Genomic DNA, 17809 nt, shown 5'->3' on the forward strand with positions numbered 1-17809 from the left:
GATGCTAAAAGGGTTACCTCAAACCTGTGGGACTGTAAACCCACATGTCTGACACTTCCTGCCTTTCTGTAGTGTCGATTGTAGAAGGAGAATATGCAGGGCATGGTAGATTGTGTTCAGCATGGCATAGAAGTATGGAGGCTCTAGCCAAGCACTCAGTGTTGCACCATGGCGAAGGTCTTAGCTCCAGGATTAGGATTAAACATCCAGTGGTTTTAGGGCTCTGAGCCCTCGACCATAGATTAAAAATCTCTCCTATATGAATCCATCCATGCAGAACTCCATTAACACAAAACACCATACGCTCTGATCCCTTCTCACCGCTGTAGGTTGTCACAGGATGCTGGAAATGATGTGTTAATGGATGGGACCATGGCTCACTGGTTGCTTTAAGCATGACACACATTCACTGGTAATGAATACATGCACATTTAAACCCACGTACTTACAGAGAAGTGCACAAAGCAACGCAGTGGTCGAAAGAAGTGAAAAATACTTCTTGACAGCTACAGGAAGTGAAGAGGGATGAAATCATTTATATAGAACTGATCTTATTACTTTTATCCCTGTGGTCTCCTTTACTGCTCCCCATCTGTCTCTGTTCGCTCTCCCTCCTGTCTCCTTGACGTCCCCTTTCCTCCTCATCATAACTGATTTTATACATCAAGGACATGCTGCCCTTTTCATGCCTTTTTGTCCAGTTTAGTGATTGCTCTCTTCAGCCCTTTTTATACCTCTGATATTGCCAACTACAGTTGGATTGAAGTCGATGCAGCACAGAATCAACACAGCAAACCGAAGCCAAAATTCTCGTTATATTTAAGAGCGCAGTCATTAAACAATGTGTTTAATTAAATGCTCTTGTGTTCTTACTTAACTTGTGACTAAAATGTTACCATTGCAGAAGTTAACGTCGTTAGAAAGCTGTATAACATAATTAAAGCTGGGGCAGGCAGCATTTCCTCAGCGTTCTTCCGTAATTCCATAATTCCATTTCAGAGAGAGAAAACTCCCGTTGGTTGCTCTTCATACGCACATGGGAAAGCCTGATTCAATGGCCGAATCCCAATAGACCCCTTGCCTCCACCATTTAGCTCTACCCCTCTGTCTTCCATGTTCACACCTGGGGGTACCAGTTCTTGTTGGGATAGAGGGGTGGGGTGAAGTGTTGAGGTACATTAAGACCAAATCTGGCATTGCAGTGGAATGTTGCAGGTTGGTGTGGTGGTGTGCGAGTGTCACTCCATGGTCCGTGTGTGTGATGTGTTGTGAACCCTTGCTGATCCGTTTGACAAAAGACAAAGCTGCTATGTTCTTTTGCTGCTGGCATGCTGGTTCTACTAGTGACTGTTTGTCCTCATCAACGGATTAAGAATTACGGTAAACAACCCAGATGAGGCAAATCATTGCTGGAACTGGAATGAGCCAAAGTGAAATATAATGCTTCACAGAGAAAAGTCTGTTGTGTCCCCTTTGTAGTTTTTATCCATGCTAAATAACATGCCCTGCTACTGACCCGTTCCACTCCGTCTATGGTCTCCCGTCATGCCTCTGCCACAGTAGGTCAAGCATATCGGTCCTACAGTGATCGTCGGCATCCACAGATGTGTTTTAAACTGGTGCACAAATCCAAACTGAGTCAACACACACAACACATTACCCTCCACCTTGGCTTCAGTCATAGAGTCTGACCGCCAGCCTACTTGATTGTACACTGGATCATGACATTGGGCTATGTTTCTCCAAACGTTGATTTTATACTGAGTGTTACGAGAACTCTCTGTTCTTTAATGTAACATGCTCCTTTTTTTATCACAAGCATGAAACAATCTCTGCTAGTTTTCTGAGATCACAGAAGCTTGGTAGCTAACATTTTTTTTATTGTTACTGCTGATTTGTGCACGACATTCACACATTTTGACATATTTTAATGTGCATTACCCACCTTTAGTGGAATATGGGGGCTGATATTTAACTTCAGCCGTTATATGCCACCTTTGCTTTTGGACTATATACCATGTTATTGATGACATCTGATGACGTATGAGGGTTGTCCCATTCCATATGGGGAGATTTCAACCACATCCCAAAATGAGGGGTATTACTAAAAATTTGAAAAGCTATTGGACCTGAAATTAGTGCGAAGAGGCATGATGACAAACAGCTTGGAACTTTTGAGAGGGGACACTGTTGTATGTTTGTGTGTGTATGTGAGAATGTTCGAAGAGTGTTGAGTGTGGCACTCAAAAAGGAAATCTGGACCATTTTCTCATTTTGCTGTTAGATTCTGTCGCTGCTGAATCCTGGGAGAGGTACTGGGTGCTTGGTAGGGCTCACAGAGTGTGGCGTGGCTCCCCTGAGGCTTCACTGGGCAACTTCTTCTACAGTGGGCCAGATCAAGGCCACAAAGATGTTTGCTACCTGGGTGACGATAATTCTGCTCTCAAATTTATTGTTGGTGGTAGCTACGGTACACAATATTGTATCTGTGTATTGTACAAAAGTTCTTCCCTGGCAGAGAGGCATAACAATCAGTGGTATTTATCTATAAATCGCTTGTTGGAAAGTTTCATATAAATGATGCTCGATTTAAATTTTGGAACCTAACTCGCACAAATGACTGGTTTATGTTCAAAATCAGCTGAGTATCGGTCTGAGTTCGGAAAGTTTGGCTTTTCCGTTTTAAAAACTCTTGGAATGATCTTTAACACACACAAAAATCAATTGTCTACTAACCTGTGGACAATTTGAAACCATGATCACAAACCTCCCTTCAACATCCTTGTAAACGAGGGCGACCTAAATGCTTCTTCAAGTTTAAATAAAGGTTTGAAATGTAATGTCCTCTTACTTCTGTTTCCAAACTCCACATAACGCCATTGAATAGTGGATCCATGCTACAAGAATGAACCATAGCGTTGTAGCCATCCGGATGGCTATGCTGACTGAAAGAATTACTTCACATGGCTTTTCCTTGGATGACGTATTGTAAATAATGCAACGTGAGATATAGCTAGCGGCATGGCAGATAAGGAGCTTGCGCTGAAAAGGACTATCTTTAATGCATTATTGTGTTTTAATGGTGCTAATGGAGAAATTCAAAGGCACTTTCAAGTCTGGCTATAGTCTGCAGGGGCATTTCACAAGTAAGTAAAAAGGATTGCAATTTAGATTGTGGCTCATGATTGTGATTTAACAGATTATGGTATTATTTTTTAGACAGATCGCCCCCCTTGCATTTTCTCTGACTCCTGCCTCTCTGGCTCTCTCTGTCTGGGTTTTTAAAAACAGGTTAGACAATGAGCCACCTGGGTTAACATGTATGCTTAAAGCTGCTGAACATCTGGATACTTCACTGCTGACCTCCTCTGACTCAATCACCAACCAAATGATTAATAGTGAAATAATGAGGTGCTAGACCATGACTGAAGAAGTGACCTTAAATCAAATAAGTGCACACTTGGTTAGTTTTAGAGGCAGAGTGGTGTCTAAGCTACACGAATAACAGTGGAGCCAAAATAAGAATCCTCATATGTTTCTTGTCTACTGAAAGACGATGTATGAGTACAAAACAATGAATGACACACACTATGTTACAGACACTATAATGTGTGAGTCCTATTATTTCTTTACCTTGGGGTGTTAAATGACAGTTTTCAAGGTCTTGGCCATAATCTAAAGGGGAGATGGATTTTCCTCTGTTGGTCTGATCTGCAGGCATGAGGAAAGAGATGTCACAATATACATTTGACAGCGACTCATTGGCAAGATAATGTGGGGTTGTCTGCTTTATTCTAGAGCCACTGCTGCTGGACTACCATCTATATCAGACTTGCTTGATTCACACTCTGGCAAAATGAAATTTTATCTGCTGCTGTTTTGGTAAAACATCCTGTGGAATGATGACCAGCATAAGTCGGAGTGGAAATTGACAACTTTTCAACTTTCCCCTCCTTCTAGTGATCCCGTGTGGTATCAACATTGGCTACCACTAGCAGCTTGGCTACTGTCCAGAGCGAAAAAACAACAAATGTAAGAATCACAATTTGACCCAGAGAGTGGGCGAGTTTTGTTACTTACTGATCTAGTAGAAAGAATGCCTGGTGAGGGGAAACTTATATCGAAGGGGGAACAGATTTTGACGCAACACTAGAGCGCTTGCCAAGGAGTGAATGAGTTCTTAGCCTCCTCCATTAGCAGACTTTTTTTTTCTTTGGCAGTGTAGAGTTTCCACACTTTTTCCAGTTATTCCACTGTTATCTAGGGATAGAGACTGGGAAGGACACTACCTGTTCCTGCTGTGGTTGCACAGTGGCAGGCATGCTTCATTCATGTGAAGGGTGAGTAGATAAAATCACATGACGCATAGCTTTGAGTCAGTTTCTTCTACGGCCCTGAGCCGCCCCATCTCTGCGTCTATCAGGGGCAGACCTACTGAATAGTAAAATACGTTTTTGGTGATATGCTTATTTAGACGTACTACAAGGACCCTTTACCTGGTTATCAAGCAGTCTCAGTTTAATACTATGTCCTTATTATGACCAACATAAGCAAACAAGATCATCAACGAGAGTTTATGTGATTTCTGCATATTTGTTGTAGTTATCCTTAATGCTAGCCAGTGGGTTAGAATCAGAAAAAATAAAACATGTTCTTTGTGGCTGAGGAAGAATTGGGGAGTCTCACAGCCTGAGGAAAGTTTAGAGTACAGCACTTAAACAAGTGTGTTTCACAATCATCATCTTTTATCCAAAGGGTCCGCCAGAATCAATAAAAAAAGGAAAGTTTAAAGTAGTAGCTTTAATTTGGCCTAGCTTTAGCAGTTATCGGTGACTTATATTTATGCAGCGACAACAGATAAAAACGCAGTTTTTATTTTTTCCCTCGAGAGGAGAAGCTCAAGGACAGAAGGCAAATGAGCTGTTGCTTGGACATCTTTGGCCTGGCTTGGTGCACATCCTTGCTGTGTATATGCACTCCTATTACCTCCTTTCCATACAATCACACAGACTAACACAAGATATTTGAATCAGAATGACTGTGGATGTGTAGCATTTGTCTGGGTGTCGACTGTCCAGGCCTTCAGGGAGCGACGGTCTGTCAGCAGTTTCTTTGTGAAGCCCTTTCCCCCCCTCCAGGTTCAGGGCTCTGCTCCTTCCGTCCCAGAGATTTCTGGGATCAGAGCCCTGTTATGTTCCAGACCGGATAATAGACTTGGCTCTTTACATCCATTTTTTGAGATTTAGAAAGCATGTTTACCACCGTATGAAAGAAGATTACTGGAAATAATGATTTTTTTTTTTCTCCCACAACAGTGTGACTTCCATGTTGGCATTTTAGGGTATTTTCTTTTCTGGATAAGCTTCACAAGAAAGAAATGACTGTCAGCATGTAAATTAATGCTCTGCTTATCTGAATTGAAATAAAATGAATGGCATGTCTTCTTTAAACCATTTTTCCTTTCATTCTTATCTTCCCGACTCTTCCGTCACCACAGCTTTGTAGTCTTCTCGCTGATTATTCATCGGGAGTCATGTTACATTAAAGGGAACATCAGGGGCCCCAGCTAACCTTGAGGCCCCATGTTCAACTTTTGTGGAGCTGAAAAAATACACTTTTCATAGACTGTGGATTATGGATTTTGTCCTCTGTTTTTTTTTTTTTAAAAAGTAGATCTCTTAATGGCTTGTAAGGACAGTTATGATTAAAGTGACAAAGAACTCTTTCAACTTCCATATGGACGTGTGATAGTCCAATCCTTCGTGTACGTCTGGACCGTCTCTGGTCAGTGTGGCCCAATTGTTACTGGGGTTAGTCAGTGATAGAGTTTACGATTTGAATTACTCCTACCAAAGACTGGTTTGATATTCCAGTGTCAGTGCATAACAAGTTTGGAGGGATTTGGGTTACAGTCACAGATTTTTTTAAATTGATTTTACTCATTATCATGACTGCTATAGCCTAAAAATATCTCCTGCTGAGATCTGTTGATTAATTCCCCTTGATTTAACTAATAATGAAATTCAGTTTAAGCTCAACTATTCCCCTTCTTGAGTTTCACATTTCACTGCCATTTTCACTTTCATCTTTATAAAATGCTTTCAGTTTGAGCATTTGCATTTCAGCTTTTGCATTTTTATTTCTTTTCCCTTTGTTTTATTAATTAACCTTCGCCTACATTTTCAGATTATCACTTAACATTTCAAGTTTCCTTTACAATTTATTTTTTTTTACACTTTGTGGTAAAATAATAATCTTATTTAATTCACACCTAATTTTCCATTTGGACTTTCACTTTCAATTATGTTCCAAAACATCTTCAGTACAGATTGATGCTCCGAGCACTCTGAAACTAGAACAGTGAACTTCTGAGCTCCTGTTTTTAATCATTAAACCCATGTTTGTTTGGTTAATTCTGTGACACATTGAGCTGGATGAGGATGATAGATGTACTCCAAGCTCGACAGTCTTGATGCTAGATTTGCTTGATCTTCGCAAAGATTTCTCAAAGTTTGACGAGACTGTAGAAGATCATAGCAGATCTCAGCCTGTATCTGCGTGCAGGCTGAGAGAGCTGCTCCGCTGCTCACACAGCGCACAGATGACAGCCTCATCAGAAGGGACAAACAGACACGAACCAACACGTTTGTGGGGCTGGCCCCGCTGCTGCGATTCAGCCAAAAATGAGAACTTATCCACCGGCCTGTTGGCGCAGTGGTTAGCACCGTTGCCTCGCACAAGAAGGACCTGGGTTCACATCGCAGCTGGGGCGCGGCCCTTCTGTGTTTGGATGTGCTCCATGTTTTTGAGTGGGTTTCCTGGGGGTGCTCTGTGTTTTTAATCATCAAAAACATGCATATAAGGTCAATTCTCAGTCAGTGCCCTTGACCATGGCAGTGTGTTACAGTGTGTTTTCAGTATATCACTCAGACCACATGTTGAACATCTACATTACCACTGGTTAAATTTCCATCCAGTTTCAGTAATTCAGTGTTGTTGTCAATCATCAGACGTTTGATGACATCATTTCTAGGTCTCCCAAAAGCTTAATAGTGATGCAGTCTTGTTTTACATGGTAATAGATTGCCTGATCCGCATAAGTATGGCAGATTATCTTGGCAGAAGAGAGCAAGGACCAAAGCCATGATCATTCCTCTGCATGCTTTCATCCTACCACCTGAGTGTGTGTGTGTGTGTGTGTGTGTGTGTGTGTGTGTGTGTGTGTGTGTGTGTGTGTGTGTGGCTCTGTCTGGATGGGTTTAGCTGGGCTCATCAGGGGCACTAAAACACCCTGATGTAAGAGGTGGTCATTTAGTGCTTTGCCTGAAATAGCAATCCTGTTGGGTGTCCTGTGTGTGTGTGTGTGTGTGTGTGTGTGTGTGTGTGTGTGTGTGTGTGTGTGTGTGTGTGTGTGTGTGTGTGTGTGTGTGTGTGTGTGTGTGTGAGAGCAAGAGGGAGAATGGGTCCCTCAGGCCATCTGTGTTTGGATAGCCTGTGTCTGATGAGTGTGTTTGGGAGCCTCATCTGAACGCATTGACCCAGTAAAAAAATATTCAGATGGGACAGAATCGCCTCGCCGAATTTCTCGGTGTATGTTAATGCCTGTGTGTGTGTGTGTGTGTGCGTGTGTGAGTGAGTGTGTGAATATGTGACATAGCGAGAGAGACAGAATGATAATGTGCTTGAGTGTATTTGCACCCTGAACAGAAACCAACATTTTTGGCTTCACAGTTCACACACATCAGTAAACACCATAAAACAAAGTTCACCTTCTGCCTGTTTACCTGTCCTCCACCTTAAGGGACTTCCTGTAAAAAACATTTGTTTGTAGCTGATCCTAACTAACCGAGTGCAGTGCTTTTTGTTTATTTTCCTCACAATCTAATCGGCTCTAGAATGTGCGCATTCATTGCAAATATGGAAAAGAAAACAAGTGAATTCAGGACACGGAAGAAGAGACTGGAAAAAGGGGGAATAGAGGTAACAAGAGACAAGCATACATAGACAGACAGATCAAAAGAGGGGATCTCACCAGATTTGGAGAGGCTTGTAAAGGGATAAAGAATGAAAAATGTACTGTATAATGGCACAAGAAGGGGGTTCCTCCCAAAATCAGAATGGCTTTTGCACGAGACGGAAAAGAAGGTGTGAAGAATGGAGATTAGAGGGAAGCTTCAGGGGGAGCGAGGGAGGAAGGATGGGAAGAATGCCCCTCCAATTTTCTCATATGTAGCCATTTGCATATTGGAAACTATGTTGAATTCCACAACACCATCTCACTGCATTTTGTATATAGAAATACATGCAAGACATACATCCTTCCATAACAACAAACTAGAAAATGTTTAAAGTGTTGGATTAGTCAGAATTATTTGTTTCCCACAGGATTTCGTGAGACAACGGTGTGAGGACCTCAGACCATTGAGGACGGTCCAGGGCTCATTCCGCTAAAAGAATATTGCGCACATTTTTTAGGTTAAATGCATCAATCTGGTGCATTCTGAGAGCAAAATTAAGAGACTATATGATAAACAACATGAACACGAATGACTGATTGTCGAAATTATAAAATGTAGAATATGATAAGATATAACACTAAGCTTTGGCAGCTGAAACATTGTCACTTGCTTTAGTATGAGTGGGAGGCAGCGTAATTTGCGGGATCTTGGACCGGAGTATGCATGTGTGAGAGAGACCATGTGGGCATACAGCAAGGGATGAGGTGACAGGACTGACCGGGAGTGAAAGATGATGGACAAAGTGATTAATTGCAATTATGAAAAGTAAAAAATGATTTGGGTTGGTTATGAAACTGTGGCAGGACAAACTAGACTGTGACAGATCACCACAGTCTAAGTAATTAATAGGAAACAGTGGAATTATAACTTAAAGGATTTTAGATGCATATAAATACAATAAAAGATCTCAGCCTATTGATTTAGGTTAATATAACGCAAGTTCGTACATTCATGTTATAGCTATTGTTTTGCAAGTGGTACATTGTAGATTACCTTTCTTTGGGTCAGTGCTGCAGAGCCTTTTATTTCTATTCACAGAGGATCAACATACAGGATGTTAAGGATTGTTAAGGATGTCAGTAGTGTGTCATTGCTATTGTGCTGAGTTATTTCCTGTGAGCTTGTAAAAATATATGTGCTAAAATGAATCTATAATGTAGAAAATTTACAAAAGCAATTATTGTAAGCACAGACCACAAAAATGGAGGGTCACCATAAGCTTCTTTAAGACTTTCAAATACCTGTCACTGCTTGATAATAGGAGTTAATTCTGGATCTTGGACCTGAATGAAGAGTTTTTGTATAACTCTTCATTCAAGGTCCTCTTGCTACATGTAGTTTTTACTGGAGCATTGTCAACTTGATTAAGAATGAGAGACTTCATAAAGACTGAGATTTCAGTGGAGGAGCTCTAGAAGAAAAGCTAGAAAATTGACCTGGAGTTGATTGAAAATAAATTGAATTAACTTACGCGCTGCCATGTGTCTGAAATTTGATTTCCATCTTGCCATGCACACACTATGGAAATGTTTGCTGATACCAAGCAAAATTATCCGATCCATGCCTGCAGCCGTCCCATGATGACTTGGTATTGCAGTTGTTGACAATATGAATGTTTCAAACCATCCCTCTTTCCTGATGTTGTCAATTCTTAATTTGTTCCTTCTCATCCTATCCAAAATAGTGGCTCCCATTCCAAAAATAGAGAGCATAATTTATGTCCTCGGTTTTTGAATGGCTCTGAGACGTTACATCAGGGGCTGGAGAATCTCCCGGTACTCGCTGATTGAAAGGCAGTGTGACACACTGTTGGACAGGTTGTCTCACCACACAAAGCCTGACGTATAGACCAAATACAGACCAGATTTATATCTCCTCAATGCCCGCATTTTTCATTTCCTCTAGATTCTCTTTCACATTAATCTAGTTCTCTTTAGTTCTGCTCTCTAGTCCAATATTCCCCCAATAAACGGAGAGTGATGTCGAGGAAAGACACACAAAGAGAAAATTGGCCTTGTCTCAAAGGAGACTTTGTGAATGTGAAAAATTTATTAATATTTTGTGGGGTTCTGCTGAGCTGAAATAAAAGGTTCCCCTGGGTGTCGATGCCCCAGGGGTCCCTGATGTGCCCAGAAGCAGTCTGTCTCTGCTTATTAAAGTAGAACTGTTTCTATATGCAGATATTCTGGAGCTCCAGGGAGACCTCGGTGTGCTGGATCAGTGAGTTTAGGTTAACATGTACATATAGCAGCATATAGGATCCAACACACGCAGAACAATGTGTTGCCTGTTTCTGTGGGACGACTGTCAGAGGTTTACTCAGTAGCACAGAGGAGACGAAGACAAGCAACAGTCAATTCTAAATGTGTGTGTGTGTGTGTGTTTGAATCCTGTGACATGTTGTGACCTTGTGAAATTACGAGGCTTATCCTGCAATCTGAGTGGTTCCCACAGATAACAAAACTGAATTCTCTTGTGTATTTTGGAAGCTCATTTTTATGCTTTAAACTGTTGAGAGACATAACAAACACAAATTCCACTGAAAAGCCGACACTTCCTATTGCCCTTTGTAGTTTATGATAGTTGCAAAAGAAAAGCAGCTGTGTGTTGTTCAGGAATGACTTTGAATCTGGTCATTAAAGAAACATCTGCATAATATAGATACAAAAATAAGATTTAATGTCCCCGCTGACATGGTTTTTGTTGTGCAGATACTTTTCAGGCACACAGTGATCATACAGTTAAGGGCAAAAAGATGAGAAAAAGCTTGAAGCCTTGGTAAGTGAAAACACATACAAGTTGTTAAAGAAACATTTCTATCCAAAATAAAGTTAATCCAATGGGTCTGTCTCCTGCAACAACAGAGAAATTGTGGTCTTTTTTTAACCTACCTGTAGTAGTTACTGGATGTAACATTAGTTCTGTGAGTCTGTGTTCAGCCCCTTTTACCTCCATGTAAATGCAACCCCATTATTTCTAACACACATGATATTGCACAAGGTCCCTGATAAGTGTGAGATGACAAAATTTCTTCCAAAACAAAATATATATAAACAATCTTTAGTTTGATATTTTTTTTGTTTGGTAAGCTCAATTCACTTTATAAATATTTACAGTTTTTCTTTTTTTTTTTGAAAACTTAAATAAGAAAGAGTGCCTCCTCCTGTAGTGACACCAAATTAACTTGTACAGAATGACTGAACCAGCACTGCTACTTGTCTGACTGACTTTAATATATATTGAATGTGACCTTCTCACTGACCTAAGCAAGAGACAGTGCTGACCCCTGGCATTTCCTGTAATGACCACCATGGTGTTAGGGTGATAAAGTATTGATCTACTGTAGTTAGCGTGTTATAGTTTAACACACACACATACACACACAAACACACATGCAAAACAGCAACAAAGGTTAATAGCGGGTTGATTGTGTTTTGATGTATGGTTGACTCCAGAAGGTCAAACCAACTGCAGTTAAGTAGCATCTAATGAAGACTAAAGAGAGTGCTTCAGTTTTTGTGTCAAAAAGGTCACAAGGTCAGATGTTTAATGTGTCACTAAATACTCTTAAAAAAGACCCCTCATTATAAATATTATTATGGTCAGTTATCACTACCTTTAAAATATCACCACAGAAGGGTATTTCCAGTTGAACAATGGCTTTATTATACTTTAAAAATGTATAAACTTGAAAGATGTTTTTAATAACACTAACACAGTAGAATTCAATGCCTTAGATTAGCAAATATACATGGTATGGATATATAACTGTCCATTTTAATACCAAGGCATATTAAAACCGGTCTGTCGCTAAGCACTATTCGGGCAGCAACATTACTGTTTAAACCAAAACAAAGACAAGTGCTGTGATTTTGTGTTTCGTGCGTTGTACACATACAGTGCAAAGCATGATGAGTTTGTGTGTGCAACGTGTTTCTGTAATCACAAGCATAATAGATGTAATTGGTTGCTGTTCCTCTTTGAGTTACAGCTGCTAACCCCCTCATCGCTCGGTGGGAGGTCGCACACATAACGTTATGTTTTAAAAAATGTCACACCCTGTGGCCAGACACCAGTTTGGCTCTGTTACCTCCCTGGACAGCTCAAAGGTGGAGAACGTGGCGCTAGAGAAGGAGATTGATGAGCAAACAAATGATCCTCCAGCCTCCGACTCTCATTCCCTCCCCCTGCTGGAGTTTGTTTGATGAGGCCTCTTGCTGTGTTAGGAAAATTATGTCTTCTTGCCAGCCTCTCATATCAGCTTCATTAGTGAGATAGTTAGAGAAAAAAAAACCTAATAGATGTAACCCATCATCCCTGGCGTACGCTGCACATGTTTGTTTGCGAATCAAAGTTGGCACAGTGGTTCACTTTTATTTGATTATATTAATTTCTCCCATACACAGCTTTATGAGACGAGCAGCAACAGAGACTGAGCTTTCAATTCTTCTTCGCTGACTTTATTAGTTTGGTTATGTTTTATTTGGACCTTGGTTCATGATGCACGGTAATAAAACACAGGAGAGACACAGGAGGGATGCTGGCAGGATAGCAGCTGTAGACGAGGCCGTAGCTGAATTTGAACATGTGTGTTTATGCAAATGACACTGCTTGGAGATGGATAGATTTATGACTTTGTCGTCTTGTGTATTGATATATTGAGACTGTTTCCAGAAGCCATGTGCCTGACAGCCATTAGAGAGTTTTACCAGGCTGTCCATTTCGAGCATGTTTACATACAGAAAGGCAGAAACACAACGTTTGGAATGTGTCTGCATCCGTGTCTGTGCCTGGGACTGTGTTCATCCATCCATCCAACTTCCACATATGGTACAGGAAGTTGGATTAAAGGATAGAGAATATACAGTCTGATGTGATACGGTCTGTGTGGCTCCCTAGCACCATTTAAAGGGATTCTGCTGTGCTGAGCAGCTTCTCGTAGCTCCTTCGTCTCTGACCTCAGGCTCAGTCCTGCCATAACTCTCCTCATTACGGCCTTAATGGGCCAATCAGCGCCGTGCGGGGCCAGAGGCACACTCCTCTAGTCTTCACAGCTTTGCAGGGCTGTAGAGCTCGCTCCCCTCCTTCTCTGTAATCCTCTCACCTTATTTCTCAACCCTGCTACATGTCTGTCTCTTTTTATTCTTTTCCTCTTTCTGTCACATATTCTCCAGCTCCCAGCAGATTCTCCACTATATGTTCCTATGAGGGAATCATTATGATGTCAGCATATGGGGGCGACTTCTTTGCACAGTGGCAGGTTGTAGATGTACTTTGTGATGAGAGAGTGTGTCCCTGTTCTCAACTTGTATACGTCCATGTAACCCAGGATACGTGTATGGAAAGTGTAACATTGAATGCTCTGTAAGCTGTTTTGTAAGTGCGTGTATTCCTGGGTCACATGCATGCCATCTTGGGGCATGGGGCGGCTGTGGTTCAGTGGTAGAGCCAGCGTCCTATTATTGGAAGGTCTCTGGTTTGATTCCCCTGGTCTGCATGTCGAAGTGTCCTTGGGCAAGATACTGAACCGTGAACAGCTCCTGATGTGCCGATTAGCACCTTGCATGGCAGCCACCACCATCAGTGTATGAATTACTGTAAGTCACTTTGGACAAAAGCACCTGCCAAATGCTGTAAACGTAAATCTTATAATTTGACTTAAAAGATTTTCCAACCTGTTGGCTTCACGAAAACTCTTGGACGGTGTTAAAAATATGTTGCCACTGAGCTCATAAGAAGCCTGTTTTTCTCAATTTCTGACAGTTTCTTTACACCACAGGGAGGGTATGTCTACATAATAAACTGTAAACAGACTACATTCACAGTGTAAGCCTTAATTGCTCAGTTCTACATCTGTTAACTTCTATAATGTTTTTTTTTAATTTTTTTTATTGTCACCATTATCCTAAACCAGTCTTAAAGCATTTGCTGCAGCAGATGCACCTGGTTCCATCCCATTCAGACAGATTTCCATCCAGTCTGGTCCATTATAAGCCAGTCAGAACTGTTTGTACTACAAGGCAGGTTGTGGAGAGCTTTACTGGCTTTACCTCTTCAGCTCAGACATAGTGATACTTATGATCCCAGACGGTTCTTTTTGGGATCTATTTTGAGATTAAAAGATTGATACCTAAACTCACTAATTTGGGGTAAATGTGTGATTGATCACAGTACAAAGTAACTGCAGTAAAATGAGGATCTGTTTTGAAAAAATAAACAATTTATCGGAACAACTTATTCTGCCTGTCAGAGTCATACGAGTACTACAGCTCTATGAATGAGAAAGGCGCCACTGACTTGGAGAAGCTGTGTCGTGTGTTGAGCCTCTTCTGATCTCACAACAGTAACAACGCTGTTTGTGATGCATGTGTGAGGACAGTGACGTAATGTTGCTGTGATCACAATACAGAATATATTGAGGTGAGACAGCACTGGTGTCATCATTAACTATCGGGGCCATTTATAGCTGTCCTTGACTGCTGAAAAGTGATTTACATCTTTAGAGGCTACAGTTTGTGGCTAGTTCTTTCTCGAGCTCAACAACCATTCACACCTGGGCTCACCAAGCCATAGCAGCCCACATGAAGGCAGGTTAAGTCAACATCCCACAAGTGGCCCAAATTGTTATGCTCCAATTTGACAAGATCGTGATCGGGCTGCTATTTTAATTTCTTCTCTTGGAAAGCGGCCTGATCTTGCAGGCATCACTCGGCGCTACATCACGTTTCATCGCTCTGCTCTGTTTAATTGCATCCAGAGGCATTTTTGGTTTGCGCCCGGTGAGAACACAAATGAAGTGAGAGAGAGCAGATTAATAAGCATTTACCATTTGGCGTGGCTACTCCATGTGCATATACGTGCGGTACTTGAGAGGTCAACTAAAAGAAATGGAGGTCATTTTGGAGGGTGTCATTACAGAGTTACTCTCCCAATCACTAAAAACAGATGTGTCACACATGGAGGGAATAAAACTATTAGCTTGAATTTACCTGCAGAGTGAAATCATTATGAGGAGCGCGAACCAGTGAGCCCACAAGTATGCAAGGTTGAGACTACCACAAATGACTTGTTGTTATGAATATGATTGTTTTATTGAGTTTTATAGAGACACTGACTCCAACGGTCGTGTGTGTGTGTGTGTGTGTGTGTGTGTGTGTGTGTGTGTGTGTGTGTGTGTGTGTGTGTGTGTGTATAGATGTTCCCGTCTCCTTTTATTTTGGGACAAAACGTAGAGGGGTAAATATGTGTGGAAGGAGAGGTTGAGAGGATCAATAATGGTGATGAGAGTCGGGCCAACAAACACATCATTTTAATCACACTGGACCTGTGGACCACACTGACTCACAATCCTGCCATTTTGAGTGTGTGTGTGTGTGTTACAGTCTGAGGATGTATATGCCGATGTCAGCACATGTGTTTATTTATACATTATTCATCAAAACTTTCAGCTGAACAGCGGACTTTCTCTCTCGTACATTGTTCATACCAAAGACATGTTCACAGGATGTACCGTCAGAGTAAAACAGGGACAGTTTGGAACAAACTGTGCCAACTCAATTGCTGCAGTACGCGGCAGCGTGTTTGAAACTCCACCAGGTAAATGATAATCTGGCTGCCGGCTGGTGCCAGCTAAGGAAGGGCAAAAGGTTAGGGAGGCTATTAAAGCAACTTTCTGGATTAAAATTCAGTTTCAGTACACAAGAATATGTTCCAAAGTACAATTTGCAGTAAAGGGATCGCCCACGCCAAAACACTGAGAGCAATTTCTTTTAAATCCTGCTCGGGAACATCATTCAGCCAGAGCTAGATTTATGGTTAAAAATGCAGACAGAGGGACCGTGTTTATAAATCAAGGAGTGACCTTCAGAGACAGTCTGTTGTGGCTGACGGGTGGTACAATACCTTTAACTGTGAAATATGTGGTAACTGCTGCTGGTTATGTGTGACAGAATAATCTAAAAGAACCACTTCCCAGCTTTTTTTTCTGAGTCAGGACCCTTTCTTAATTTGGTTTATATTAAAAAATAATCATCACACGCGTTTCTCCCGCAGGCTCCCTGCAGGGAGAACACCAGAGGAGGCTGTACAAGGAGCTGCTGGCTAACTACAACCGACTGGAGAGACCTGTTGTCAATGACTCAGCCGCCATCCTGGTGGAGCTGGGCCTCACGCTGCTGCAGATCATAGACGTGGTGAGGGAGACGCTTCTGACACTCGTGTTCTTAATGTTTGCGTGTGATGGTCGTTGTGTTTGGGAAGTGAAGGATGCAGGAAGTCTCTTATTTATCAAGGGCGACCCCCACTGACACTGCCCCCCCCTTCACTTACATTATATGAATGTACGTTTTTGTCACATGAGACTTATTTTGCACATTGCAGATCACATCAGTGCTACAACCTTGCACAATGCAGGTCAAACTTTTTGCACTACTGGATAAATCTGTATAATCTTCACCTACTTCACCTACAACACTCTATTTATGTTTATATTATATCTTTAAGGTACATTAATATTATTTGTTGTTTTGCACCTGCAGACCACAGCAAATTTCTCGTACTTGGCAATAAAAGCAATTCTGATTATGATAGCAGCTGTAAAAGTATCTTAATATCCTTGAACACAATCATAGCAATTCAGTGAAGGAGTCATAATCAGAGAGGTGCATTGGCTAGACATTAAAAGTAGTCCTGTGTAAGAACTTCCTAATGAAAAAAATGGAAATTAGCTTTTTCGTGTGTTGCTACTTTTATATTATATTGTCCATTGGTGGTGAGTTATCTCCAAGTGTGTTTCCGTCCGATGTGAACATGTCTCAACTTGCGGGTATCCGTGGAATAAACAGCAGTATCAGGCTGCTGGTTTGTATTTATGGCACATTGTTAAATGTCCGCAGATGTAATGCACTTCTGCTGTCTGACTTTTATCACATAATGACCCTCTGGACTGGGACACATAGTTACACCTGAGCACATGCTTGACAGTGAACTGGCTGTGACCCTGCCTTAACTCACACACACACTCCTTTAACACTGACGTTCCTTTTCATTTGAATCCGTATTCATCGAGGGGAAAACTGGCTGAGCGTGCTTGTTTACTTGCAGAGGTACTCTGTCATCTCGCTGCTGAGTGTTGGCTGCATTCAGACCCTCAGTGGATCCGCATTAAATAACTTGCCTGGCAAAAAAAAAAAAAGTTGAACCAAGCTCAACTTCTGCTGCAAACCCACATTCCTTCTAGTGCGAACACCACATTTATACTATCAAACTCGCAGTCGTGACAAAAAGTAATTGCTGGCGTGATTCTAAAGTTGTAAAACTCAGTCTGTGTGCGTGAAGTGTGATCTGTTATGCAGTGTTTTGGTGTCTGATAAACATTTAAACACATTAATATTTTCCTCTAAAAAGGACGTCCTGGAACACTCGTCTTCTTTAAAGTAGTTGTAGGATGTAGATAAGAAAAACGTTTTTTTTTTTTTTGTGTGTGTCTTCCTCTGTCCTCTTTTCTTAGCCAGTAACCCAGAAATCAATCCAGGTGTACTATCTTCAATGACTCCTTCAAATTTTAAAAAATCTTCGTCGACTCATTAACCACCAGAGTGCCGAGATAAACCCGTGTGACGGTTATTAGGCTGTATGTGCATTCGTCAGTCAGCCTGTCCACAGGGACGGTTTACAGGAATGTTAGTGTGTTAAATGCATCGAAAAAAATGAGTTTCATACCGGCCAGATGTCTGCCCTCATTTGTCAGAACACACAGATATACCAGGGTTTTTGTGTGTGTGTGTGTGTGT

The 17809-nt window shown here is 41.4% G+C and overlaps 1 protein-coding gene across 1 annotated transcript in view; it reads left to right on the top strand.

The window, feature by feature from the left end:
• Positions 1-17809, top strand: part of LOC119007925 (neuronal acetylcholine receptor subunit alpha-7-like) — a 40552-nt gene that overhangs the window by 2667 nt on the left and 20076 nt on the right. The window contains exon 2 of the mRNA XM_037077893.1: positions 16071-16210. Coding sequence (XP_036933788.1) covers positions 16071-16210 — 140 coding nt within the window. The remainder of the gene's footprint in view (positions 1-16070; positions 16211-17809) is intronic.

This window comes from Acanthopagrus latus, chromosome 18 (genome assembly GCF_904848185.1).
Source record: "Acanthopagrus latus isolate v.2019 chromosome 18, fAcaLat1.1, whole genome shotgun sequence".
Lineage (NCBI taxonomy): Eukaryota > Metazoa > Chordata > Actinopteri > Spariformes > Sparidae > Acanthopagrus > Acanthopagrus latus.